General features: G+C 37.3%; 4 protein-coding genes and 1 pseudogene across 8 annotated transcripts in view; 2 read left to right on the top strand and 3 right to left on the bottom strand.

The window, feature by feature from the left end:
• Positions 1 to 2,316, top strand: part of LOC131796682 (glycine receptor subunit alphaZ1) — a 6,289-nt gene extending 3,973 nt beyond the window's left edge. The window contains exons 8-10 of the mRNA XM_059114291.2: positions 755 to 969; positions 1,336 to 1,686; positions 2,091 to 2,316. Of these exons, the coding sequence (XP_058970274.1) occupies positions 755 to 969; positions 1,336 to 1,686; positions 2,091 to 2,291 (767 nt within the window). The 3' untranslated portion in view covers positions 2,292 to 2,316. The remainder of the gene's footprint in view (positions 1 to 754; positions 970 to 1,335; positions 1,687 to 2,090) is intronic.
• LOC131796685 (gamma-aminobutyric acid receptor subunit beta-3) lies at positions 1,920 to 21,994 on the bottom strand. 3 transcript variants are annotated; one of them, XM_059114294.2, is made up of 11 exons: positions 21,922 to 21,994; positions 20,627 to 20,684; positions 10,075 to 10,168; positions 8,795 to 8,874; positions 8,635 to 8,702; positions 7,788 to 8,005; positions 6,943 to 7,025; positions 6,517 to 6,657; positions 5,811 to 6,025; positions 5,261 to 5,428; positions 1,920 to 4,015 (listed from the first exon to the last, which is right to left on the bottom strand). In XM_059114294.2, exons 3-11 carry the CDS (start codon positions 10,146 to 10,148, stop codon positions 3,749 to 3,751), a joined length of 1,314 nt encoding a protein of 437 aa, XP_058970277.2. In that variant the 5' UTR covers positions 10,149 to 10,168; positions 20,627 to 20,684; positions 21,922 to 21,994; the 3' UTR covers positions 1,920 to 3,748. The 3 variants fall into 3 exon arrangements, 2 of the variants coding, with proteins under 2 accessions (XP_058970277.2, XP_066021028.1); XR_010717158.1 differs by lacking the exons at positions 20,627 to 20,684; positions 21,922 to 21,994 and having other exon boundaries at positions 1,920 to 2,367; positions 3,467 to 4,015; positions 10,075 to 10,204; XM_066164931.1 differs by lacking the exons at positions 20,627 to 20,684; positions 21,922 to 21,994 and adding an exon at positions 10,367 to 10,385.
• On the bottom strand, positions 12,299 to 13,692 carry LOC136278919 (uncharacterized; annotated as a pseudogene).
• LOC131796732 (uncharacterized) lies at positions 14,340 to 14,771 on the bottom strand. Its single transcript, XM_059114332.2, has one exon. The coding sequence runs from the start codon at positions 14,769 to 14,771 to the stop codon at positions 14,340 to 14,342; it is 432 nt and encodes a 143-aa protein (XP_058970315.2).
• On the top strand, positions 18,870 to 27,840 carry LOC131796684 (glycine receptor subunit alpha-2). Of its 3 annotated transcripts, none has more exons than XM_059114292.2 (11): positions 18,870 to 18,969; positions 20,914 to 21,007; positions 21,126 to 21,222; positions 22,392 to 22,471; positions 23,287 to 23,354; positions 23,706 to 23,923; positions 24,269 to 24,351; positions 24,594 to 24,740; positions 25,035 to 25,252; positions 26,306 to 26,467; positions 26,820 to 27,840. In XM_059114292.2, exons 3-11 carry the CDS (start codon positions 21,143 to 21,145, stop codon positions 27,075 to 27,077), a joined length of 1,314 nt encoding a protein of 437 aa, XP_058970275.2. In that variant the 5' UTR covers positions 18,870 to 18,969; positions 20,914 to 21,007; positions 21,126 to 21,142; the 3' UTR covers positions 27,078 to 27,840. The 3 variants fall into 3 exon arrangements, with proteins under 3 accessions (XP_058970275.2, XP_058970276.2, XP_066021018.1); XM_059114293.2 differs by lacking the exon at positions 18,870 to 18,969 and adding an exon at positions 20,431 to 20,565; XM_066164921.1 differs by lacking the exons at positions 18,870 to 18,969; positions 20,914 to 21,007; positions 21,126 to 21,222 and adding an exon at positions 21,229 to 21,350.

Genomic DNA, 27,840 nt, shown 5'->3' with positions numbered 1-27,840 from the left:
AAACCAGTGATTCGAAAACATTAATTACAAATTCAAAGTGAGAGTACTTTCTTTTGTAACCAAAGTAAGTAGATATGCCTTTTTATACTGTCTCAGATTTTTTTTTCAAGATTGGCAATTTTGTTTAAAACGTGTCATACTGTTATGAGTCTAATTACAAAAGCACGTGCAGTTTTCTTAAATCGTAAAAATGTCTCCTTTGAATTTTACCCTCTTTATGTTGCATGAAGATTTACTTTAGGTAGTTGAAGTAGTCGTTGTTTAGTGACGACAAAAAATAATGGATAGTTCATAGAAGTAAATTAATTAAACTTCCATTTCATCAGTTAAGTTACACTGGAGTGAACGAGTTGGTCAGTTTATAAGAGTCTATATCACGATGGTCCTTAGTATGTGAAATCCCCATTTAGCTTAAGAAAAACGAATTATAATCTCTAGGGAGATGGATACATGTTAGCTCTACCAAGTTTAACTTGCTGTTGAATTAAGTTGATAACTCAGCAAGTCTAAGTGAATTTCAATGCAACCTTAAGAAAGGTATTCTCAAGAATCATGGTTTCATTTAATTTTTCACTATCAATAATTTCAAAATACTTCATTTCAAATTATGTTTGTAATTCACTTAATCATTTCATGACGCATGCACATTTTGAACGAGTCATAGCCCCTGTTCGATATATGTATTGTATAGAACTTTATTGTTTTGTTTTGCCTCCAGTAAATGTAGCAATCTGAAGATTTTTTATCTTTACAGGTACTTACACCCATTTGGTCGCAAAGTTTGTTTTCAAAAGAAGACTGGCATATTCGTTCATTCAAATCTATTCTCCAACGTTCCTCATCGTCGTTCTTTCTTGGTTGTCATTCTGGATTTCTAAAGACGCAGTTCCCGCGAGAATTGCTCTTGGGATTACCACAGTTTTGACCATTGTTACACTCATGGGTTCACTCAGAAATTCTGTCCCTAAGGTACGGTAATGATTTTCTTGCATTAATCTTACTTTTACCCTTCTTATGTCTTTTTGATAGAAAAGATGCATGACAAAGGCAAAGGGAAATAATTGGAAAGTTCTGGCTGCAGGCAGCCACCACTTTCCCAGATTTGGTCATTGGTTTCCTGTTGTAATGTTGAGGAATGCTCTCATCCAATCACATTCGAAGTGTTAAAAACAGCTCCCCACATTTGGTTGTTGTAGGAAATATAGTGAATTAGAGGAGGTATGAGATGATTGGTTTGATGATCATTTTCGGAAGAGGGCATGGTCGCTTGTCTACACACACGCAAAAAAAATGTCCGTAGGCATTAATAATAAAGCTATAGTTATCTCTCCAAAGGTTTCTTACATCAAGGCAATCGACTCATATCTCATTGTCTCCTTCATCTTCGTCTTTGGTGTCCTACTAGAATACGTAGCAGTTCTAATGCATAGCGAAAGAAAACGAATGAAGGCAAGGAAGAAACAAAATTCATCATCAAAAGATTATGCATTAGCAGAAATGGAGATAGAAAATTTTAGTGCTAATGCAGCTCCAAATCATACAAACACTCCCCTTGTATCCCGCTCGAGATCAGCACACAGCCTACCACCTCAGAGGTCACCGTCTTCGTATAGTTTACCAGTGCGTCCAGTATCGTCATACAGTTTACCACCGAAATCTGTCCTTCGAAGTTCTTACCCACGTCAGGTCAGTACTGAGTAACGCAGACAGAGCAGGCCGATCGTTAGGAATACTTGAAATTTTTCGTTATAAAACATGAAAATGAGGAACCTTTGACGACTATGGAAGAAGTTGGTTGAGGAGTGGGAATACATTTTTTAACTATCAATTTGTAAAACTTTCTACATTGATCGTACAAGTGAAAGAAAAGCCCGGATGACAACAACAACTAACGATAACAATAACAAAAATTACTCGTTTCTTATTCTTCCTATGTAAATAACCACAAGCCAAGACTTTTACAGACATATAAAAACCAAACTTGTCCATGGATGCTTACATGGCTCAACATATTTCTATAATGTCTTGAATGTAAGCCCAGGAGAGATTCTTACAGTTGACATCCATTGTTTCGTGTGATTTTGTTTCAGAACGTTCCTGGACCAGCTATCCAACACAGTCCTTACACGACCAATCCACCCAGAACAACCATCATACAATGTATCCCCAGCTTCTGCTTAGCTCTTGGGTCAAATAGTGAGGTGGATATCTTTGACAGGATTGCCCGAATAATTTTTCCTTTGAGTTTCTTTGTGTTCAACATTGGTTATTACTTCAGATATTCAAACTGAGAGTACTGATATATAGTCTTGGAAACGAGAAGGAATTTACGCAGCATCGGTTAGGATACGAGAGTTTCGTTGTAGTCTTCGTTTGAATTATTTGATTGCAAGTTAAGTAGATATAGAAACTTTATGAAGCAAGATCTGTAACATGAGAAACACTAACTAAAGGTTTTTCATAACGGCCAAATAAAGTGCGATTTCCATTACCGGTGCTCCCTGTATAAACAAAACTGACCAATCCGATTACAGGAAGCGAACATTGGATTTCACCAAAATTTTTTATCATCGCTACTTATTTAGCTCTAAGTAATGACTGGTTCAATGGAATTTAGTTGGAATTATTGTTCGTCTCCTATAATGCGTTTTGGTTGAGTTTGTTCACGTGACCCGCTTTAAAAGTGATGTTCTGTAAGAAGAAAGTTTTAACAGAGGTCTTTAAGTTTTTCTTTATGCTATTTTGAAACATAGAGAAGAGCAAATATTAAACAGTCCAATTAGAGCGCTATCAGCTATCTGCGTTTCGATTCCGTCTCAAATTCATGCATATGAAAGAGATCCTTCAAACTCCCCTTTACAGATCTAGAATGTATGAGAATTTTAAAATGATGAGTACACTGGATCTTTTAGTCGTACTACCACTTTCTTCATTGACGCCGAGTCCTACGGAATCCGAATGCTGCCTTTGAGTAATTATCTTTTGTTGGTGTACTTAACAATAAAGATCGGTTCAGATTTAAGTTAGCAACTACAATTGCATAAAAAAATCACTTTCTCCACCACCACTCGCAGGAGGCAAAGAGCAACACTTTTAGAGACGCCTGGCGGCTCTTCCAAAGCTTAATTCCATATTAAACGAAATTATTCATGCCATGAAAAGGAAATATCATAGTTTTTCTTACTAATACTACTAACCTATTCAAAAGTATATTTTATTTTGTTACTGTTTAGAAAAAAGAGTTCGTATTCTCTTGGTTTAGAATTTATGTCTCAGTGAGGTCGGAGAACACCGTGTGTCTCTTTTCAACGCAGGATGAAGGCCGTACCTTCTTTAGAACTCTCAGACTCTTTCCGAAATCTTATCTCTGTAGCTTAATTGGTATTTTGATATTAGACAGAATGGCCAGTAGGTTTTATCGAAACTTTTGATTGCCTAGCCGTGTTGGGGGTGGTAAAGAGGATACTGAACTCTTGGTTCTTGAATTTTGCCATGAAACTCTAAACGGCGAAGTCCAGGGATCGTGCAACCCTCACTGAAATTGGAATATCAGGTGGTTGAAGAATTTAAGTTGATCTTCATACACATGATTGGTAACCACTGTCTTTAATGTAATGTGCACCTATCAAACCTCGATGAATAAAATCCTGGTAAGTAATATGAAAAAACAAAGCATGCGTATAGTGAATCTATTTAATCTGTCTTCAATGTTAACCTTTCCCGAGTGTTATCTGAAGTCACATACTTGTTACATATCGGAAGGTGGATGCTTTCCAAATGTCGACAACTCATAATAAGCCCAGTAAACCGCATTAAATACAGCGTAACAAAAAGGAAAAAGATAACGACACACTCGGTCAATTGAGCTACCTTCATTCCTTACAAAAGCATAGCGCATATACTCTTTGGCCTTCCTTACTGAGCTATGTTTCCCTTTCTTAGACTTTTCTTTCGAAGATTCCAGACTCTCTACTTTGATATCCTGCAATTCTTGTATGCTATTAAACACGTCTATCTGTCATTTAAAGAAAAAAAAAGGATGTCGGAAGGTTAAAGACAACTTCAACATTTGAATGCACCAAAGTCAATCATGGTCCAGACAACACAAAGAGGATGAAAATGGTTTGTGTACGTGTAACATCGTTAAGGGCTAAAAATAATTTATTCATCGCAAAAACATTTTTGGTGTGATAAAAAGGTAACTCTTGCGCTACAATGTATCAGTGTACTACACTACGGGGTTATATAATGATGCATGCGAGAGGTTACTATGCACGTAAGAAGCGTAAGAGTCGCTCGAGGCGATAGTCGAGAGCGACTCTAGCTTCTTGAGTTAAATAGCGAGCGCGCGCAACATTAAAAAAATTTTTTTTTGTCATTAAATATAAGTTTATAAAGGTCGATAGGCCTCCTAGACAGTTTTGACCGTAAGAGTTTTGCCTCAGCAAAGTGGAGGATGGTGGGTTGTGTTTTGATTCAGTGAGGTTAACGTGGTATTGAATGAAACTGGGATTCATTACATGAGAAACGTTTGTTTCTTCCCGAGGGAGAGAAGGTGCAGCTTGAAAGGTAAATTTTGTTCAGTTTTGCCTTGGCGGAGAGAAAGTCCAAATGTTATCTGTCTTTAAAATAATAAGAGATGAATGGATCGGTACTTCTTTGCGTGCGCGAACATTCAAAATAACCAGGAGTCCTTCCGTTTTGATACAACTTCTATTAGAGGAAAATTAACAATATTCTTGTCTCGTCACAAGGAAACGAGTGTTTGAAGTCAACTAAGATCACGTTTTTCGAGGGCAAGATTGTTGAGGAAGAGGGTCAATACCAATGGAATTCTCTTTGCTTTAGAGGCATTTGTAAAAGGAGTCGGTACAGTCACGATTTTTTAAAAATTCTCACGTTTTGTAGCCGCTACCATTTATAAATAAATTGATGTCTACAAAGGTGGCTGAAGTTTCCAAATTTCTCAAGTAAATTTACCGAAGTGCTGAATGAAATAAGTTAATTAAGTTGATAAATTGGTCAAGATTTTCTTCTTCAAAATAGGCAGTAAAAATGTAGTCAACGATAAAGCGTCCGAAAAGGTTCTGGTTTAGGTTTGTTCTTTTGGTTGAGAAAGTTGGTTTTAAATTTATCCGTGGAATAGATTCTCATCGCTAGGCCCCATTTTCATAAACTTCCACGAATAAGTTTATCTCTTTAGAAGAGATTGTATACATGCCTCAATAAAAGCTGTGTATAAGCGAAACGCTAGTATTACCTTTGAGCCGTTTGCCTCATTGTTATTTCCTGAGAGATGTGTACTACTGACACGTCTCTGGCGCTTTATTCCAGTGTTAAGCAAAACTAAAACGTACTCAAAGACTACCGCGAAAACGAATGCAAACGAAACGATAAAGTAGACATCCACTGCTTTTATATATGATACCTGAAATGTGAAAAATACAGCACGAGTAACTTCTACTTACGGAATGATTCCTTATAAGGGATATGACCTTAGCTAGGCAAGTTTGATGCAGATTTTATCGCGGAAATCTGATGGTGTTTCTTAATGTTTAATAACTGCGAACAGCAATTAAAAGTGTGCTTTACTATAAGGGATCTCTGCTAAAACTGAATCACAATAAGACTCCCGAAATAATCAATAAACTGAAAGTATACTATTACGAGACTCACTAAAAGTTCGTGTTACAGTTGACTAACGAAGACACCTATATGCAATGCCCATCGCCAGTTTGTAAAATAAAAACAACAAAAAAATTAAAATAAAATATAAGTATCAAGGACAAGGATTGTTGCTAATAACAGACCTTTGGTAGAGAACTCCTGAATGAGCCAGTAAATGTCACAATAGAAAGCACAGTTGTACTTCCAAGCGCTACACGGGCTGGAACAGATTCTTCAGGAATCCAAAAGGAAAACCAAGACAAGACCACAAGCATGATAGTGGGGATGTAGATTTGCAGAAGTGCATATCCCAGACGCCGTTTGAACCAAAAACGAGCCACGAGTTTTGTATGTGATCCTAACACAGGTCGAAAATCAAAACTTGATAATCCATAATTTGATTTGTACAAAAACAACTTAAAATTTAGATAGGTAAATACTTTAAGGATCCTAATTCCTTTAAAAAAAATCCAGGTCTTGGATTATGAAATCAATAAGAAAGTGATTCTGTGGAGAACACAAGGACAAAACTACCAAATATAGGCAAAGAGTAAATGACGGTGAGGAGAAACTTTGTTATACTAAAATCTCAACTAGAATTCCGAAGTTGTTCGGAAACCCCTTCAGGTAATCCGATTGTTTTCCGCAGAATCAAGCAAGCAAGCAGATTTGCTTGGCAAACATTAGTTTTGAAATTCTGTGCGACAGCATCGTTTTCAGATATGAGTCTGTTCTATGGAGAAGTGAGAGAGTAGTTTCAAAGAATACTGTAATGTTATTATACAATTTATGCTCTTTTTAATTCGAATTACTGGCTAAAGAATCAAGTTTGATTTCGTTATTACTCACCGTCAGCATAAACCTCATATTTGGTTAAGGTTTCAGTGTCGATGAGCGCTAATTCGGCTAAATGTTCGTCCTTGACAGCTATCGGATCATCTCGACTTTTATTCAACCACCTGAACTCGAGATTTTCTTCAGTATATGCATCTAAGCAGGAAAGAGGTTCAATAGATAAAAAAATGGTAAATATAGCGGCCATAAAAGCAAAGCAGGCACAGTCTCTTCGACACATCCTGAAAATGCCCGAGTAATAAAAATTAGTCTAATTTTACTGAAATTTCTCGATTTTCACAAAGAACTTTAAACAGTTTTCTCAAACCACCGATGCACTGTATGGAAATCAAAATGTGCATAAGCAGTGGTTTGCTCGTTGATGTCAGGAATATGCAGTACTTAATACAATGGATAAAATCATTTATTTGAATACTCAACAAGTTGATAACTCTAAGTCACACATCTGTTCATCCATTGGATAGTCCCTTAAGTTCATAGGGCATCCTGCACTAATGGTTATTCTGTAAAAGAAAATGGATTTTTCTAGATTTATGAGCATGGTCTATGCGTAAATGTAAAGAAAAAGCTTTAAACCACCAGGTGAAGCTGAGGATGTCTATTCATCTACACTTCCCATCTTTGTGGCTAAAAATAAAGTTGAACCACTCATCATATTAATTTTACAATTACAAATGAGCAAAGAGAAGTGTACCTTTGAATAAGAAATAGAAGCAACGAAATTCTTTAAATCTGATTTTAGTATTCCGATTCTTTTTTCATTCCGTAAATACCACCAGGTTTCACGTAAATCATCATAAGTTGCTTCATAACCCAAAGGAATAACAGTTTTATTAAGGCTCTACCGTTGTGAAGGATGTGTGACAGATGAGCTTGATTTAGGAGCCTCCGTAAGCGTGTAATGGTTAGGATATTCGAAGGACCAGTCAGGAAGTCATGGGTAGACTCTAACTGGGAACACTTGGATACCACTCATTTTAGAATTCCTTCAAACGAGTTTCCTTCTGTCACAGTGAAACTTTCCCAACAAGGACAAATTAAATAAGCCTATAGCAGCCATTCCCACTTACATTAAAGTGAGAAGCTTATAGTCGATCTTTTATATTCATTTCACAAAAACGGGCTGAATGTACCTGTGGTTTATATATGTTGCTAACGATAACGCGGAATTGAACTTTTTCGATTCACCTTATAGCGGATGTGATATCTTCTTCCATAAAGGGAATTCCATTTATCTTCACAACTTCACTGCAAAGTATACTTACCTTGAACTGTAAGTTACGAGACCCGCGGGGCTTATTGAGACTTTGCTGTTTTCCGAAATGACGTCATGCACAGTAGCACTTCTCACATTCAAGAAAAAAGTGTCAGGGAGCCAAATCAGGTGCTTGGCGTTTGCAGGCAAAGTAATGGAATAATTCAACGAATGTTTCAACCGTGCATCCATCCACTTTTGCCAGATCACAAGGTCTAGGGAAAATTCCTGTGTGCGAAACAGCAGCAAATGACCTTCTCTCACTGTTACATGTATATCTGACCCTTTTTAGAAGACCCACACAGTAATACTTGTGGTGTTTCACTCAGTAATGTCTATTTGTTTCCATCGCATCGATTTACCAGGATAAGCATTACTTTTGTCATTAAGAATAACCAGTTATTATTCCTTTAGAGTGTTTCGACTATATTTAACAAAGTCCATCAAACTGGAACGAAAATCTTCTATAAAAGTAGAAGAGGATGAGGCTTCTTAGGCAACTAAAAGGGAGTTAGGCATGGTGCAGTTTCAATCTTTCTCATTAAAAGTGGATCATGATATATCACGTTTCCTAATTAATCGTTGATCAATTTATAAGTCAATGCATCTATACGCTATAGACGTTTTTGTAAACTAAAACAAATAATTTTTTCTCGCTCCTTTTGGTCATGTGATCATTATATCCATACAATGTGCACGCCAAGGATAATTTTCAGATTATAGCATGGTGGCTGAACCAATCAAAACTCCGAAACTGCCGGACATAAGGACCCACTTTTTTAACAAAAATAAAAATTTACCTCTGTATTTGTCATTAATCTTATTAACTCGATTACAATAAGCCTAGTTTTTCATACCTCGTTCATTTCCCTTACAGCTACGAAATGTACCACAGTTAGTTTGACGGTGACATTAACTGCGTAACCTGTTGATTACCACAAAAATAATTCTTGTTTGCTCATCAGGTTTAATTTGTTAAAGCCCAGAACCTTAAAATGTTTTGATTAAGTATTTCACCTTTGTGATACGGCCGCAGATATTTGTGGTAAGTATCAGGATCGGTTATTTCATGGAGCTTTTCTGCGGTTTCTTGATAACTGCAAAGATGAAAAATTGAAGATGGTACTTTTCTTTTCAGCTCAAGAAAAAGGGAGCAACAATCATTTCACATTTTTACTCTTGGGATATAAGTATCGATTCTCAACACCGTCCGCCATACATTTCTTACAATCTTATCTTAAAGAATTTCATGTCATATCACCTGGTATTCCGTAAATTATATTTTTTAAACTCTTCTCATCACATAAATACTTCGTATTTGGTTTCTACTGGGGGCGAAAACGTTTCACTAATTCAAGGGATGAATTATTGATTCATCACTGATTCGCTTCCCACCTCATTTCCTGCCAAAAAAAATGACGTTTACTGGGGCTGTTACCAGGTGTTTCGTAGAATAATTTGCAAAGTCGCAAATGATTTGTTGAGCTTGGACCAGGTGTAAGTTGTTTTGAATTCTCGACGATGGAGCGTTTTAAAGTGAAGAATTCGCGATCACTTAGGAATAATAATAATAATGTTTTGACGAGCCTGAGGTTCGTTAAGAATAAACTTCGATTCGGCCTCTACATTTCTAAGAAAACAAAGTGCAAAATTAACAAATTAATACAATATAGAGCTGTACCATTCGTATAGAACTGCTTGTATTGGAAAACTACAGACATTTATTGCAGTCACTTTCGATGACACTAAATACCGCTAAAAGTGAATTAGGATTGCATTAATGAGATATTGTAATGAGTATGCTTTGTGTAAAGAGCGTATGGAACCAAAGTTATAATATATGCGCATTAAAATGTGTAAACAGGTCTTTTCTCGTTTAAAGATGGCACAACATCAAAACTGAAAAGGCAGCGAAATATTACAGTGAGGACGACGATGATAGAGCGATGTTGAATTCCTTTCCTTAGTGATGAAGATTAACTTATATCTTTACAACATATAAAAGGAGAAGTTTGAAAATGATCCTGCATTCTGCGTCAAGTACAGTTTACGATAAAATGCAACTGAGAGAGTTCATCGCAGCACATATTTTACCAAGTTTCCGTCGTGCCAACAGAATAACGATTTTTCGTCGTATGCATTCGTCATGGGAAAGAATCGTTAGTAAAACCATTCATCATTATTTGATGAGTTCATACTAACCATAGGAAACCGTATTCATTGCCAATAAAACTACAGAACTCGAATGTTTGTCAATGAAAACTCAAATTAATCGATATGATTCAAATTTTACTTACTCCGCTTTCGATGTCTTCAACAGAAGAGCCATCAATATCCAAACGAAAGCCGGTAATCCGAATCTTAGACACATCTTGAAGGTCTTGGCAAGATCTGTGGGAACATCATTCGTTCAATATGTAAAAATTGTAAAACAAATATCTCACCATGCAGTATAACGATTGTACGTTTCCCATTGGCTTATTTCCCACGATTGCTTTGACATAGCATATCGGCAACTTAATATACGTAACCACACGGAAAGCAAACAAATAGCTGTTTTGCATAAAAGGCATCACACACTTTTTATACCTCCATAGAGCAGATTAACGTTTTACGTAGTTGGTATGTCATTCTTGATCCTTTTTCCATTCTATTTCGACGAAAGACAATTTATCATAATTATGAAACACTTAAGTGCCATATAAGACACCACAACTTCAGCCTAATGGGCAGACATGTTTATTACATAAAATTAATCCTCTTCCAAAAGGAATGTATATAACTGCGCTTAAGAAATTTAAATTTTGTTACCATTCAAAATACATGAGAGACAGTGAAAGCCTACTCTGTACGGTAGAGTAAGAATGCAAGCTTTGTCTAATATTTGTGACGATTAACGAATTACGTAACGTCTGTTTACAGACACAGCGGTTTATAATAACGTAAAATGCGAGAAAAGAGCTATTCATGGCAAAATCAAAAGTGTTTCTGATGCATCTTTTTTCCACTTAAAGAATATTTTCTTTTGGAAAAGACGATGCGAACCTAAATTTTTACTTGAAAGAAAAGGTTTTAGCTTGGACAGGTGTTAAATGGATTTGAATTAACTAAGCTTTTTGTGTTATCAACCACTTTCCCCCTTTGATACGTTTGTTAAAATTTGTCTAGCCGACGAAGTATGAAGAAAAAAACAGACCAGCATTAATCGAAAACAGCGTCAGTCGACAACATTAAATATTTTTAGAGTAGCTTTTAATTTACCCATTCTGCTTTGTGGATTATCCAGCTCTGCCTTAAGGCTTCTGGTATTTATGGAAGCATTTTAATCACGCGAGACAGAACTGATGCTCTTTGTAAAACCCATGGCATCCCGGAGAACGAAGCGAGTCAACCCACAGGGTTCCACTAGCTTAAAGCTCTTTGAAGAAAACGAGCCGAGATGTAAGCCTGTCCACACAAATAGCGACACAAATAGTGTGCGTTCTTCTTACGTCGAAAGTAATAATCGTAAATAATAATAATAATAACTTTTGTATATACTTTAGTAATTTTTGTAACTGCTTCCATTGAAGCTAAGTGTTACCGCTTCCGAGAAAAGCTGCGAAATATTTTGTGGTTAGGTTTTAGCTAGAAAATTATAGTTAGCGTTTCAGTTCAAATAAGACCCCGTGTGATCAAGATCGTTTTTGAATAGAAAACAAGTTACACCGCAATCCTCGATAAAGCAATCAAGACCCACGAACGTTGGTAAGCAATAACTTGTTTTGTGATTATGTTATCCAGCTCGTAGTCGTTACTCAAAGCGAAATTTATCGCTCGTTTTTACCTTTCTTTGGTTCTTATAATTGCCACGTGCTCGTTTTCAAAATCAACATTATTCTCAAGCAATGATCACAATACCTAGGTTATTTCTTCACGTAATGATTTCAGTTGACCGCTTCGATATAATAACACCCCAGGGAATAGGAAAGGAATAAAGAGAGAAAAGATCCTATTTTGGTTTGGTGTTTATTTTGGTTTGGTGTTTATCGCATGCGCGTGTATCAACCCGGGAATCGAGCTTGCAACTCTAGCTTGAAAAGAAACATTTACAGTTTTTTTGACCTTTAGGTTAAAATTCCTGTTAAGCAGATAGGTCACGTGTTCACGCCTGATCTTGTAATTTTTTTTTTATGTATCCAGAAATTTTCACTGCATGTAATGATAATGATAGTGGTAAAAATAATAATAGTGATGATAATAATAATTTATGATAATAATGTAAAACTTTATCGACAACTTAGTCAGAATAATAGTAAATGGATAGAGAACGAAAACAAATCGTGCTTTATTTACAAAAATGTATATTAACTCCGAAGAACTTGCATAGCTAAAGCAAAAAAGAGTTCACTGGTAAAATTTTCAACATAAAAAGCAACTACTTAGAATTCAATATTTCAAATACTTGTGGAGGATAAATAATCCAAAAGTCAATATTTATAAAGTGAATAATAAAAAAGGAACATATAAAAGAAAGTAAGTCTAAAATTCAATGGACATGGCGCTTTCTGTTGTTTGGATGTCAATGTTCTTAATGTCGCACGAGACTCTCTTAATAGTCCTTGAGCCTCTCAGACACAATAGAGTGCATCTTATTGATGAGAAAAACGTTTTCGCTCTGATACACGAGATGGTCTTCGCATAACTCCCTCCTTTCTTAGTTGAAATCAGGTCAGCTAGCCGGCTATGGTGTCTGTTGCATTCTTTTCCCAAACCTCCCGTTGTGGTGAAGACCAATGGTGTAAACGTATCACATTCAACTTCAATAACTCTGTCCTCATATAGACACTTCTTCTCGTTTTTGTGCAATTTGCAGATCTGTTGAGGTTCAAGACCTTGATACAAGTCTACATTTGGGTAACATACCCTAACATCAAAAAAGGTAGATCGTTGTCTTCCCCAAAATCCTCGAGCATGAGTGTCCAGTCTTGCTTCCAGGACTTTGTTTGTCCCTCTACTTAGTTGTTCGCCTGTAATGTCTTGAAGGACGGGTTCTGTCTGAACATCATTGCATACCAAACTAAGTAACTCAGCCTCGATATCGTGTAACCCATTATGGAGCTGAATTACAAAACCCCCACGTTTACAGATCATGGCATGGTCCACAGAAAAGGCTTCGCCGCAAACGCATGTGCATGGAATGTCGTCAATTAGGCAATCGTAGCGTAGCTTGATTGCGTCTCTTAACTCCATCTTGTTCAGGTTGAAACCCATTTCTTTCATCGGCACCACCGACAGCCAAATGGATTCTCCTTTGTATTCAACCAGATAAGGTGACCATGATACTCTTCTTGGTAATGTGTTTTTGACATGATCAACTGAGATTTTAAATGCCTTTTCTCACTTCGGGCTTCCTACTGCGCTGAACGCAGATTGAAGTCATCTGGGAGCTTATGTGTTTGGGAAACGATTTCTCAACTAACGACATGGTTACTCTCTCTGATGATTAATACTCACTATTTGCTTCATGACAGGGGTTTGTGATTCCAAGGCCATCATGACACACTAGTAAAGCAAACATATCCCGCTCGCTTGAACTGCAGCTATGTTCCGTTATTGTTGGAATAAGGACATTTGATATTGCATTCTCCAGTGGTTCTAGACGATCCTGAATATCAGGCAGTGTTCTAAGGAAATAGGTCCAGCGGTGTTTCAGGCTGAATGTGAAAGCAGCATAGCATGCTTGAGGCTGTGACAGTACAAACTCGGCCAGCCTGGCCACTTGTCCAGCATGTGACTTTGTTAGTGCTGTATTCGTTCAGGAATGCTGCTGAGTCTACTATTGCCCCCAGATGGTTGTGTGCTTATGTGGTTACATTAATAGCCGTATCTTTGAAGGCTTCCCTCGCGAGTGCTTCCTTTTCGGGTTTTGCAATAATAAAAATAACAGTAGTAATATATATATATATATATATATATATATATATATATGTGTGTGTGTGTGTGTGTGTGTGTGTTTGTGTGTATATATACATACATACATATATATATATATATATATATATATATACATATATATATACATATATATGTATATATACATATATATATATATATATATATATATATATATATATATCGGTATCCTGTCTCTGAAGACAATGGAAAATGCGCCAAGAGATTAATGTCTGATTGAGTTGCAGCGCCTGCGGTGGCTGTACGATTCGATTCTTGATCGACAGGCTCTGTTGCAGTTTTGACAGGTCTACATGTCCATGCTTGGCTCTGTAGATGCTGTTGCTGTCCTATTCTGTCATCTGCGCTCTCGCCAGGCGTCCCACAGGTCTTTTCTCTTCTTCCTGCTTGTCTGGATCCCTGTTTCGACGGCGAGCCTCCAACTGTCGCGGTCTGCAGCTGCAGCCTCCCAGCCTTCTGAGTTGGTGTCGCCTGCCTTCAGATCTCGTTTGCAAACGTCTTTGTATCGAAGGACAGGCCTTCCTGCAAGTCTAGTGCCAGTAGCAAGCTCTCCATACAGCATTTCCTTAGGAATTCGACCATCTTCCATGCGGCTTAAATGACCAAGCTAGCGCAAGCGTCTCTGGACGAGCAAGGCAAGCATACTGGGTATTCTTGTTTGTGCTAGAACGTTCTTGTTTGGGACATGATTATGCAAGGTGATGCCCAGGATCTGTATGAGACAACTCGGGTGGAAGGCATTAAGTCTGCTCCCTTGGTGAGAGTACAAGGTCCATGTTTCGCTGCTGTAGAGCAGTGTGCTGAGCACGCAAGCTTGACTGACCTTCATCTTGGTTTTGATGGTCAGCATGGAGTTGTCCCAGACCCTTCTGACCAGAAGGGCCATTACCGTTGCTGCCTTGTCGATCCTTGAGTTCAGCTCAGCGTCTAAAGAGAGGTTGCTGGCGATGATGGAACCCAGGTAAGTGGAAGTGTCTACCACCTCGAGAGTGTAGTCACCGATGGAGATGTTGGGAATTTGGCTGACGTCTTGGCCCATGATGTTGGTCTTCTTGAGACTAATAGTAAGACCAAACTCATGCCATGCACGTGCAGAGCAGTTTACAAGTCAATGTAGAGCTTCTTCGGTGTGTGCCGCCAGGGCAGCATCGTCTGCAAAGAACATCTCCCTATTCAATACTTTCTGCACTTTCGTCCTCAATCGAAAACGTGCATGGCTGAACAGTTTACTATCACTTATATTGTGGAGGTACACGCCATCCTCTGACAGGCTGAAGGCATGGGAAAGCAGCAGAGAGAAGAAGATTCCAAAAAGTGCAGGAGCAAGTACACACCCTTTGTTTCACCCCGCTCTTGAATGGGAATGGATCTTAGGAGGAGCCATAGTACTGGATGATACCTTGCATATCTTCATGAAAAGCTTTGATCATCTTCAGGAGCTTGGAGGGGCATGCTATTCTCTGCAGCACGGTAAAGAGTCCTCTCCAGCTAACCAAGTCAAAAGCCTTGGTCAGGTCGATAAGGCGATGCATAATGGCCGCCTTTGCTCTCGGCAATTTCTCTTGCAGCCGCCTCAGGGAGAAAAATCATGACGATCCTTGATCTTCCTGCTCTAAATTTGCATTGTGCCTCAGGGTATATGCGTTCTGCAAGTAACTGCAACCTGCTCAGAACTACACGGGCAAGGACCTTCCCAACAAGATTGAGGAGGGATATTCCACGGTAGTTGTTGCAGTCACTGCGATCTCCTTTGTTCTTGAAGAGTGTCATGATGTTGGCATTACGAATGTTCTGGGGCACTAGTAATAATAATAAATAATAACTAATAACAATTATTAATAATAATGATAATAATCAAAATAATCAAAATCCAAAATTCTACCTACATAATACACCGTTAAAAATGATCTTTTTGAAATTATTTAATTAAATAAACACCTGTTTTCAAAAATGTTGCCATTTGAAAAAAAATATACGAAATACGTTTACATTTTCTTTTTCCATTAGAAAGGTCTTGACAGAATAAATAGTAGGTACAATTTTTCAAAAGGAAATACAATAGCTGCTTTTTCACCTTAGCACAATAACAAAAAAAAAAAAGAAAGAGGTATTGTCCTTTCGATGTGAAACATAAATGTCTCGCCCATCCCTTTTTTGATGAGGAAAGAAACCTGGTTACAAGGATGCTATCAAACTACGCTATGACAGACCAGCCAAAAATATTCCCTTCACGTGAGTATGCGGAGAAATCTTAATGTTTAGACCACGTCATGATTTTCAAACGAGGCGAATTTGCCTTACAACAGCATAACTAGCTCAGAGACCTGGAAGTTGAACTCCTGAGTAAGGTATGCAGCGAAGTTGAAGCCTAATCCATCTAACAAGACATCAGTGCATAACAGCTGAGCAGGGAAGCTTGCTAAGCGCAAGGTTGGACATTTAAGTACGTGGTTTCTGAGACTTAAAGCCACATCAGAGCCACAGAATGCGTAATGCATTGAATGAGAAGAAGTGCCATTACTCGAGGAGAGTTTTTGACATTAAACACGGAACATTCACACCCCTAATACTTATAGCTTTAAAGAAGGGAGAGGGTTAGGGTAGGGTTATTACAAAGTGCGAAAAACCCGTGAAGAACCTTTTCTCCAGAATTTATATAATTTCAACACGAAACATTTTCACCCGAATTTGACGCAAGCTACTATTCTCCAAAGGATCTATTTTAACATTCTTCTGAGAAAGAGGCAGCTGCTATTCAGACAGTAATTTACATCTCTATAGGCAGAATGTGGGCTCTTCTTTATATATTGAATATTGTAACAGAAACCTGTTATGAAACAACGTAGATGCCGGTTTTTTTCTTTCAACTATCATCTGATCAAAATTCCTTAAAGTAATCAGTAGGGCTAAAGTTCATAGGAGCGTATCATAAGTAACCCTGTTCTCAGAAAACAGGCAAAATCATCCGAAGTTTGCATCCATATTGGCTACTTGCTACTGTTGAAGAAATACATCTTGGTACTCAATCTTTCCTGATAATAACTTTTCCCTATATACTTTTACTTATCCGTATATCTAGATAAAAGCCGTTTCATCAATTTCGTTTGCAGAAGATTAATTTTCCTAGCCCGATTTGTCTACTGATTTCCAAAAAGCTGAACGGGTGGTGTATACATTCGTATCAATATTCGGTAGACTATTTTAGTTAAAATATATACCCAAACTAAAATCAAATTTGGATATCGCACAAGTTATCAGAATTTAACTTGTGAGCACAAATGCCGGCAAAAAGTTTAAACTAAAGTCAATAAAGTGTGTTTGCCTTTCCAGGGCCATTATATGTTTTATCGCAACGGATCAAAGTAGTGAATGTGGCTGTGGGCCTTCTTGATACCACAATCATAGTATGGCTAATTGCTGGGCTCAGACAAGCCGACGTAAATAAATGGCAGTATGGAGGAAAGAACAAAATTCACATCATTGATTTTGAGCATAATGGAATGCATTCTAATGATTTTGACACGATCAGTCCAGTGTTCACCATGTTGGGATTGATATTCGAGTCCAACTAACCCTCTTACCCAACAACGAACATTTACGGCGTAAATTAATAGCGACGCTCCACATATAATTTGGAAATGAATGAGACAATTTAACTTACTAAGTCGCCGGCGAACTGGGGAAGAGCGCCATATTTATGTGAGGTAACTGAGAGCACATTGCAGGGAGGAAAACGGATTAAGTTTGTTTATCAGTCGGTTGACTCGCTCTACAAGCTTTCAACATTCTGACCATTTCTAGTGGTCCGCTTTTTCAAACAATGTAACCATAAATTGCAACTGATTAATTTTATGATCAGGTACTCTTCATTCTCACTATTCAGACATAATTCATGAGGGATCCGGCAGGTGAATTTTTCTGCTTAAGACAATTTTTTCTTCCTATATTAATGGGAGATTCAAAAGTAATAATTACGACAACTTTTCCTCTGAATTGGTTGGTGCGCAACCCATATTTTCTCAGCATGCTTGTTCGCTGATCTCCGGAGTTCAGGAGCCAATCGGAGAGACAAATTTAAGAAGCACGTGTCTTCTACTGGGCTATAGTGATATTGCTTTAAGCAAATATTTAGTCGATGTTTGTCAGAGGCTGTATGTCTCTTGAGTGTCCGGCTATTTTGCGGGCGATATATGCATGTTTTATTTAACAATTAATTTTTCAATGTCGCGGTTGCTGAAAAGCATAGGATTCACATGCACACGTTTCTCCTCGGAAACTAGAATTCAATAAAATGGCCAGACTTTAGTGGCACGAGATCTTAATTTCTTTAGGCTGAGATTTCAGTTTTTTTTTCTTTCTTTTTTTGTTTGTGGTTTTTTTTTCAACTAGAACGCCTAGCAAACAGACCCAAAAGCATGCAACATTTCTAATAACTTTTTACTGAAAAAAAAGAGGGAGATAATATCAATATTAATTTTTCAAATGTCTATTGCTTATTGCATAAGTAAGAACTTACGAAATTTAAAGGATGGATCTAGATTGGTATAGGTAATAAGAAATCTGCCAAAAAATCAACACTTTGACTATAGAAAGATAATTTAAAATGGAGTAACGTTTGTAAATTTAGCAAGGTGTTTATTACTTGCTAGTTAAATAAAAACACCTGTTTCACTCATTTCATGTTTTTGGCGTCTGATTAACGTTTTGATGACTCTCCAGTTCGCAAAATAAACTTTGAATTACATCAGTAGGGAAGGTTATCTCATACACGGGATTGTTTTATTTCAGACGCCCATATTACCTTATGTACATGTTAATGAAAACTGACCACTAGCAAATATTTTTTAAATCCGATTCTACTGGTCGGGTAGCATTTATTCGAATTATACTACGCCCAGGAAAGAGTTAGAATTTATTCAGATATAAGCACCCTAAAAAGAAAACGATGTGGTATCTAGAAAAAGGTATTCATTCCTAAAACGCAGCGTGTACGAGATGTATATGAAACTTTAGTACAATTATGTCTGAGTGTCTGGAAGGACGCGACCCACAGCGTTTCTTCTATTTGCAGAATTCGTAATTGGTATCAAAGTGATAAATACACATTCAATTATTTTCTTAATATGAAATGGCTAGGAAACTGCTTTTTTCTTTCAAATCGACGCATTTTTGAAATCGAAGCCTACTCAAGAGGAAGAGAGCGCGTTCCCGTTGATAACATCCGACAAAATTAGAAGGTAACACGCCACAGGGCCAGTAAACAGGGCTTCCGTATAGGAATTGGACAAAATGAAATGGCAAATGTAAAATTAAACAAAAAGAGAAAACCCAACAATTAAAATACACCAAAAAGACAAAAATAGGAAAAAAGAAAATGCCGGCGAGGGGTAGCTTGAGCGTTCCAGTCACTAACCACTTTAACTGAAGAGTGTTCGCAAGATTTTAAACGCGAAGCAAAGTGAAAACGAAAGCATAACTGAAATAGTCTGGAAGCCAGTTAATTTCAGTGTAATTGCATAATGGATAGAACATAAGTTCCATTTCATCACGTTTCACCCGCATCACCAATGTTCGAAAAGTTCCGGCTGTAAGTGAAATGCCAGAAAATAGGAATAGTGGGTAAAAATTGTTTAATTTGCTCAAGATAATTTTTTTTTTCGTTTTAAGGTTTTCCACAAGAAATTACACAAATTGGCATGACGATAAGCATTGTGTGTCAGGCAGCTTTTTCTATATTACTAGGTCGTATTCTAATGTGAAGCTCATATAGTTTGAGTGTTCAGACACCCTTGTGGCCGCCATACGACAGTTATTTGGCCATAAGGAGATGGCAACAAGAAAAAAACAATTCCAAAACACGACAAAAAATACAAATGCCGGCCCAACAACACAAGTCGGCAAAAAAGGCGCTGGCCGAACAGCCTTGCTTCATTCAGTGAAACTGCTAACGTACGTTAGAAAAAGGATTAAAGAATCCTTGTTCTGCAACTTGAATTTTTCACACAAACTATATGAGGATGATTGTAAGAGGTAATTTCAGTGACTTTTTGTTTCCTTTCTCTTTTTAAAACGTCTTTAGAAAACCAAGATTGAAATTTACCACCTTTTTGTCGCCTTAACAAAGTTTAAAGAACATTTGAACGCCGTTTATTTTATGTTTCCACGCCTGTGCAAAGCGAATTTGACATCTCCCTGTAATCTCTCATCAAAAAGTACGAAAAAGTAAGGCGAGACTCGGTATTGATTCTATCATGCACATCTCATAAACTACCACAACATAATTGATATCCTTCTCAAAAATTTTCGTTTCAAAGACATTCTGATCAACATTGTGGTAAGCAAGGCCGTTGAATAAGTTTACATTACAGCATTTTTTCGATAGCCCTCACTCGTTTTTCCCTTTGAAAATTCACACCGAAGTTTTGTTACACTTGAATCTTTGCCAACTTTTTACCGCTTTAAGGAAAGCGTTCTTCTGATATCATTGGTGATTCGGAGAGACGAGGCTTAGGGGGTGAATATGGCTTTTCTTACGTAAACATGCATTAAGCTTATTGCTCCATGAGAAAGGAGTTATTGTTATTTCCAGCTGTGTAGCGGCCCTTGCGGACGAGTTTGATCAATTATTAATTGGGTATAATCCATAAAATCCCGGAGATGCATATGCGGTTTCTATGACAAAATAAAAGTGACAGAAGTACTCATCTGGCATCAGGTATTTTCACTGGGAACCATCAATGTCACCAAAGCCTTCAATCCCACGGCAATCATTGTTATTAGCGGTTGCCAGTGCATTGCACTAAAAATGTAGTGATATTTACAAAGAGTAGCAGGTAACTGTGCGTCTCTTCACAACAATTAAACAAACAGAATAATTTCATGAGCACACAATACCTGTAGCCTAAGGAATGAGACACATTTTCCTTTATGTCTTGCAATTTACCTATCCAATCTAAGTATGACAAACCAGAATAGCAATTATATATTTGGTAAGATAAACGTTCTTTTCATTTTATACTTTACGTACACCTATTATCAAAAAGAGGAAATCGACTTCGGAAGCCGTAGAGTAAATATCATTATAATTTTGAATATATCAAATGTATATTTGAATAGTTATGTATAAATTTAATTAAGACTTGATCAGTATTGAGCTTCAACAAAGGTGTTTTCCCTTGCAGTGAAAAGCTCTTAAAGCAAGGAAAGAAATAAAAACAGCATAAATGTTCTTTGTTTAACGATATCCTCATCAGCTGGAACATCAGTAAGCCGACGGTGCGTGTCTTCAGCGTTTTTAGGCGGTTGCTATTCTTCATCCAGATTATGATCTTTCTATTCACGTTAAGGCGAGCGAGTTTGTTTATTCCATAACTGTTTTTTTTTTTTTTTTTAGGTTAGCAAGAGGTTACAATGCATCGCACATTCTTGTGTATTTATTTCATGGCATGGTATTTCAAGTTATATATAGCAGCTTCACCTTCACCGGACAGGTACTGATTGAATTCAATTTTCAGCGTATATGTTTTTTTCGAAGCTAAGAGATCTCAGCCCATCGTTTAGTCTTATAGCAAAGTAATTGAAAAGTACATAAAATGGAGTAAAAGGTGTCAATTTCAAGGTAGGTTTAGATTACGTTTATTCCCGTGAATTTGTATTTATTTATTTGCCACATTACAAAAAAAGTTAATAAGGAAACATGATGAGCTTAGATAAATACAACGCGTTCATCGAGAAAACTTAAACTTATAAGGTTTTCTCTCAAAGAATTAAACTCCGAACTTAGTGATACATAACATCGAACAAGGAGCTGAGATTTTGAAAAAGATGGGTTGCCTATGATTGCCTTTTCCACCCTGAAAATGTATTCAAACATGTGGTTGCATTGAGATAAGAAAGTGAAAGGAATTTCAAATTAATATTTAATGTAGAGTTTAAACATGTTAGGAGAAGAGCGGATGTAAAAACTGCGCTAAACTTATTAGAGACGTCGCGAACTCCTTGTGTTTTTCACATTGAGCCAAAATTTTCAGTGCAAAAGTTTCAAATAAAGTCGAGATAACTGTTTCGATGCGTAGAGAAGTTCAACAACTGTGTTGAGAATGTTCCGATTCATGGCTTAAGTGCTAAGTTCATGATGATGCACCTCCATTTCAGTTAAGAAACGAAAGCTCGAAAGAAAGTCAACTTACCAGCGATTTTGTAAAACAAAAAATATATCCTACTCCCCACAAAAAGCAACGTTCAATCAGCTTAACCCGGCACAGATTTTGGCTGAAGGACGAGCCTCCCAGTGAGCTTTTCGCTTAGCTTCTGTAAAAGGAACCAATTTCGCGTGCGTGTGCGTGTGTCTCGTTGTGTGATATGTGTCGTGAATGCAGTTGCATGGGGAGAATTGTTTTAATCTACTTATAAAATATAATTAATACTCTCCTCCAACAATGAAATTTCCTTGAGACCTTTCGATAATTATGAGTTATCTAAAATACATGCCGTGAAACAAAAGCATCGTTTGCATAAAAATACATCTTGAAACAATTTTCGTTATCCTTATTTATATTTTTATACCTAGGGAAAATAAAAGTATGCATATGTTTCATTTATTCCAGATCACTTTAAAATTCTTTTTTTTTTTTTTTTCGGTTTCGTTTTTTCATTGAAGCTACAAGAGCACTACAGAGACTATGAAGAAATTATTTCACGAGGATCACTATGATAAACGGCTGAGGCCTTTTCACAAAGGTAATGGATCTCTATCTTTAGAGAATTTGCAATCGTTTCTACTTATTTTATGACGCTCAGTATCACTGAATATACTCTCTAAATTAGTTCTAGATGAACATTTTGCTTAATCTTAGCAATGAAACACACCTCATATCTGCCTTCCCTTCCTCTATGTGTATGTATGGGTTTTTAAAATCCTATCACTACACCACGTCAGTTACCGAGACACGTCAAAGACATAGAAGAACTTAAAAACAAATAGGGCGCGGTTTTTTAAGATTAAGTACACCAACGGTCAAGCCTCCTACATCGGAAAGACTAAAAACTTCACAGCAAGACTGACTGAACACGACTGAGCGACGAGAAAAGGGATTTCAACAATCAAATGCCGAACATCATCGACTTACGAACTACGCTATTGACTGGAACCATGCGTAATGCCTAACCTATAGCACTATTTGTTTTCAGCGACTAAGTCTGGAAAGCTGGTTTTCAGATTCCCCTGAACAGAACAACGTAACAATACCGACGGATCGAAACTAGTCAATCACGACTGACCCACGTGAGTCTCGTGACCGATCAAAAATTACGAGTAAACTCACAAATCAGTTAACACGAACGGCGTAATCGGACTCAGTACACTCGAGTCACAACAACTCGGCTTCGGGTCGTCGTTAATTCAGTGACTATTACCGATAACAGGCCTTCTCACGACTTACCCTGAAAATCAGACTATACCATCAAATGTTCTTTCTTTTCATTAAAAAAAATGTTCAGTTTTTGAAGTATCATATTCTTCGCAGGATAAGCGAATATTTTTTTCCTCAACATAGGACCACAACTGAATATTACGATAGACATGTCCGTGGTACATTTCGGAAAAGTGAGGGAAATTGATATGGTAAGTAACGGATCAGGAGCTAAAATAAATTTTCAAAATCACCCGCCTTAGGCGCAAAGTTTTTACCCGACCATTTTCATTGACTGTAGCAAGAAATAGACCACCGTCCCATCCTGCGGGAGATTTTGTACTTTACTTATCGTATGTTAGAACATGCCGTTTTTCTAGGAATCTGAAATTTTAAAAGTTCGCAGCATATTTGGTGCAATAGTCGCCTTTTTTGAGCGAAAAATAAAGTTTACCTATGTTGAATGAAAAAAAAAAAAAAAACCAAACAAACAAAAACAAAACAAAACAAAAAAACGGTTGATCGTTTTGAAGTCAGAGAAACCCTTTATGTTTGTACTGCAGGATTTCTCCGTTGACGTGTTCTTTCGTCAGTACTGGCGAGACCCGCGCTTGAACCACACCCTTGAAGAGCCAATTTTCTTGACCGGATCTTACAGAAATCTTATCTGGCTGCCGGATACCTTTTTTCTCAATATCAAGACAGCCAATTTTCACAACGTACCAGCTGATAACAGCAGAGTAAAAATTAGGACTGACGGTCAGGTCACTTGGAGTTCAAGGTAACGAACACCAGTTACTCAAAGACAAATCGAAAAATAATTTTCTATATGTGCGTATACATTATGACCCTTAGACGCCAAACCTAAAACTCGAGACACTATAATGCGCAACTCAAATAGAGAGGGAAGCTTTCCTAGACTATTATGTTGAGAAATTGCAGAGTGAAAACTTGCCAATTATGAAAATAAACTACAAAGTCAAGAATATTATCCCGCTCTTACAACTAAATGTAGAAGATATACCCAAAGTAGGTAAATGACTTGTCATCTTAACAAAACAATGACACTCAAAAATAAAAAAACGAGAAAACTTATATAGTCACTGAATTTATAAATTTCTTGCAGGATAACCATGACAGCAAACTGCCAGTTGGATCTGAGGGACTACCCACTGGACAAACAGTCTTGCAACCTGACACTTTTAAGCTGTTGAGTAAACTTTTTTTTCATTAAACAAGTTCTTCCAGGAGATTTAAATGTATATTTTGTTGACATATTAGGCCAAATTTTCTAATCAGTGAAAAGTCCAGGCTACATTCACTCAAATTCATGACGAATAGATTTAAATCTGATATCGACATCTTATCGCCAATTCGCACCTTTTTATTATATGTTTGTGGTAACACTTAAGGACACAGTTCGCAGTCTAACAGCCGTATGTGCCCTTTAGATGCTTATCCGATTGAACAAGTCGACTATTTTTGGAAAGACAAAGATAAGAAAGGTATCGTCATTCTTGAAGATGAAATGAACGAGTTTACTTTGAGAGACATCAAGACCAGAAGGGCGATAGTACTTTATGGGACTCGCGGTTCAAGTAAGTATTCGCACTCAGTTTGTTCGTCAAGTTATGCAAAGAAGTTGATGAGGAAAAACATGTTAACAATGAAGAGAATACAATTCACATGGCAATAGTCTTTTTGATTTTTTTTGCAAGCGTAGCTGTGGGCACTAACCTGACGGAGCATTTGTTAGGTCGCTCGATCGTTTGTTCAATAGTCAGGAACTAGTGGTCGCCTTGCTGCTTATAAAAATTAATTTCTTGTAAAATGCAGCTTTATGAGTACACAGAAATGATTAAAAAAACATTTTTTCTTTTTGTTTCGACAAGATTCAGACTATACGCACCTGTGGGCAGAATTCACCTTTAAGCGCCGTCTTGGATACGCCTTCATCCAGATATATGCACCGACAGTTCTGATAGTTCTCCTCTCCTGGCTAAGTTTTTGGATCGCACAGGACGCAGTTCCAGCTCGTGTAGCCTTGGGAGTTACAACAGTTCTAACCATCGTAACACTTATGGGCTCATTCCGGTCTTCAGTACCTAAGGTGAGGGCAACAGGGTTAAGAAAATGGCAGAAACCCTGTCCTCGTGTGTTTAACTCTGCGGGTTGGACAAGGCCTTGTTTCGAAGCTAATTAGCATATTACATTTCCAAAATACATTGCTTACAAACGAGCATTTCTTTTAATTGCATTATTATTATTATTATTATTATTATTATTTTTAATATTTCTATCATGATTATGTATTTTTTAATGTGCATGCATCAAGTTGCGGGGATACTGCAGAATTATGTGACAATCATTCATCTATATTTATTGGTATGCTTTGAAGAACTAAAAGTGTGGCTATTTTCAAATAACATGTAGTGCATACTCAAAACGTTTTTTAGCACAATGATCTTCACTGCAAAAGAAGAGTGGCATATATTAAAAAACATGCACCATATATGGCTCATACTCCCCTCGATCTAGCATTTGATGCGCCAAAGTTTCTTCTACCAAAAAGCATATGATCTTAATATTCTCAAAATTTTGATTTTCAGCGTTGTTAATGCCTGCAAAGCATTTATATACTGATTGTTCCATATTTTCACACTTCCATTTCATTTACTAGAATATTTTTACACTGTTTGTCTCTTTAGCTTTGCTCAATCAAAAAAAGAAAAAAAAATCATAAAGAAGTTGAAGTTATGGTACATACCGCTAAGTAAAAGCATATACAGGAACTTTAGAGGGAAATACCACATTTTAACAACTTCAGGTGTTGCAGATAGCAAGAGTTATTGAAATGCAAAACTAATTTAAACCAAACTACGTCGTCATCGACGCTTGAAAGATCTTTCAAGCGTCTTCTCAAACAGGAGAGTGCCCTTGTAACTTTGAATGACATTTTCCGTACATCATTCCGTAGGATCTGTTGTAAAACTCACATGTTCATGCTCAGCGCGTGCATAGTCCAATCCGCTCACCGCTGCGTCATGCAATAATAATAATGTCGCGCGAGCTACATAAACATATTCGTCTCTTCGAGTCAGACAACAACAGGAAAAAAGTAAGAGCACAGAGCTAAGCTTTCTTTCCTCGTTTCCTCTTCTAGGTGTCATATATCAAGGCCATCGATGTTTACTTCATAATATCTTTCTTTTTCGTGTTTGGCGCGGTTGGAGAATACGTCATCGTGCGTCTTCATACCGAAAGAAAGCTGAAAGGGCCTCAAAAAGACAACAGTTTAGATATGGAAATGATACCTCTGAAACAGGTAACATTAAAATGTCGTTTCAAAAATGATCAAATTGTTATTGCCACCATCAGGCTATCCGCACATAATTATTCGTGTACAATAACCTTTCCTCTTGTGACAGTGGCTCAGTGGGTAGGGAAAAAGCGAGATTAAAAAAAGGGGGGGGGGAGCTGGTAGAGTAATAGGATTTGGATAGTAATTTTTTTTTCTCCCAGGACTTTGGCGTAAATTTGCGACTTTCAACCCCACGTAGAGCTGTAAATATTTTCGCGATTTCTGAGCTGGTTGGGAAGAAACAGGAAACAGCCGCTAAAGAATTGTATTACAAATCACTTTGATCATCTTCGTATTTGCAAAAACTGTTTTTCAGGACAATGGCGAAACATCACCAAGACGCTGTGAGAAAGACGACAATTCTGATAATGAGAAAGACTTTGAGCGTTCGCAAAGCGGCAGCATTGGGGCCCTCGGGAAAACTAGGGAACTCGTGAAGTTTGCTTTTCTGGAGAGTGATGCAAGCATCATCGATCGCGTCTCTCGTATATTATTCCCTGTTGCATATCTTGTGTTCAATGTTTTTTATTGGTGCTTTTACTCCGTTATTAGTTTCGAAGGCGAAAAGGAGTAGAAGAGTCCAACATCCCACAAGTTTTCTCCCTTCGTCTTAATCTCCAATCTGATTAGCTTCGCACGCGCTTGAAAGTTTTTTCAACTGATATCGATTAAATCGGTGGCTAAGGCTGCATGCATCGCCAATTTTCAAGACATATATCACCGAATGAGAGATATGCACTTTATTATGCTCATACTAGGATTGACAAAAAAAAATTGCTTTGATTTAAGGCGACATGTTGTGGCTTCTAAGGAAATGTGAACTAAATGAAAGCTCAGCCAATTCTAAAGGAATAAGGTATAAATGCTTATTTCTTTGGACGCTTTTCTGCTGCTTGTTCGCTGTAATTCATTCTTGGATAGCTAAAAACTATCGTTAATATGTTTAATACTTGGGTAGAAAAACTCAAAAGGAGTAATTTTGAACTAGTAGGGACTTATGTCGAAGGGTGGAAAAGATTTTTCCGGATTGCGAATTGAAAAGTTTAGAAAAAAATGCATAAAATGGATAAACTGTGACGTAGTCATTTAAGAAAATAACAAATAATAATTGCCTTCTTTCAGATGGTAAGGAAAGATAGGAAAACAGAGTCTTTTACAGCCCTTAATCGCAATTTGACCAAACATTGTTAGACCATAAGAGTGTGATTTTTCGGAGCGAAAAACTCCGTTGTTTTGACGTAGAAGTTGCTACGAAAGTTCTCTGGGATTGTTTCTTGCGTTTCAGATAAATGCAGCCTTATTAAATAGATACTTATTCTACAAAAAAAAACATGACT

Source organism: Pocillopora verrucosa, chromosome 1, assembly GCF_036669915.1.
Source record: "Pocillopora verrucosa isolate sample1 chromosome 1, ASM3666991v2, whole genome shotgun sequence".
Taxonomy (NCBI): domain Eukaryota; kingdom Metazoa; phylum Cnidaria; class Anthozoa; order Scleractinia; family Pocilloporidae; genus Pocillopora; species Pocillopora verrucosa.
The sequence above is the reverse complement of the archived record's forward strand: the minus strand, read 5'-3'. Positions and strand labels throughout refer to the sequence as shown.

Coding starts and splice junctions, on each gene's coding strand:
- LOC131796684 (XM_059114292.2), top strand. CDS start 21,143: ATGCATCGCACATTCTTGTGTATTTATTTCATGGCATGGTATTTCAAG. Junction 24,352..24,593: donor CAACCTGACACTTTTAAGCT/GTTGAGTAAACT, acceptor TGTGCCCTTTAG/ATGCTTATCCGATTGAACAA. Junction 24,741..25,034: donor TTATGGGACTCGCGGTTCAA/GTAAGTATTCGC, acceptor TGTTTCGACAAG/ATTCAGACTATACGCACCTG.
- LOC131796685 (XM_059114294.2), bottom strand. CDS start 10,148: ATGTGTCTAAGATTCGGATTACCGGCTTTCGTTTGGATATTGATGGCT. Junction 8,703..8,794: donor TCTGCGGCCGTATCACAAAG/GTGAAATACTTA, acceptor GGTAATCAACAG/GTTACGCAGTTAATGTCACC. Junction 6,026..6,516: donor ATATGAGGTTTATGCTGACG/GTGAGTAATAAC, acceptor GACCTGTGTTAG/GATCACATACAAAACTCGTG.
- LOC131796732 (XM_059114332.2), bottom strand. CDS start 14,771: ATGGGCCAAGACGTCAGCCAAATTCCCAACATCTCCATCGGTGACTAC.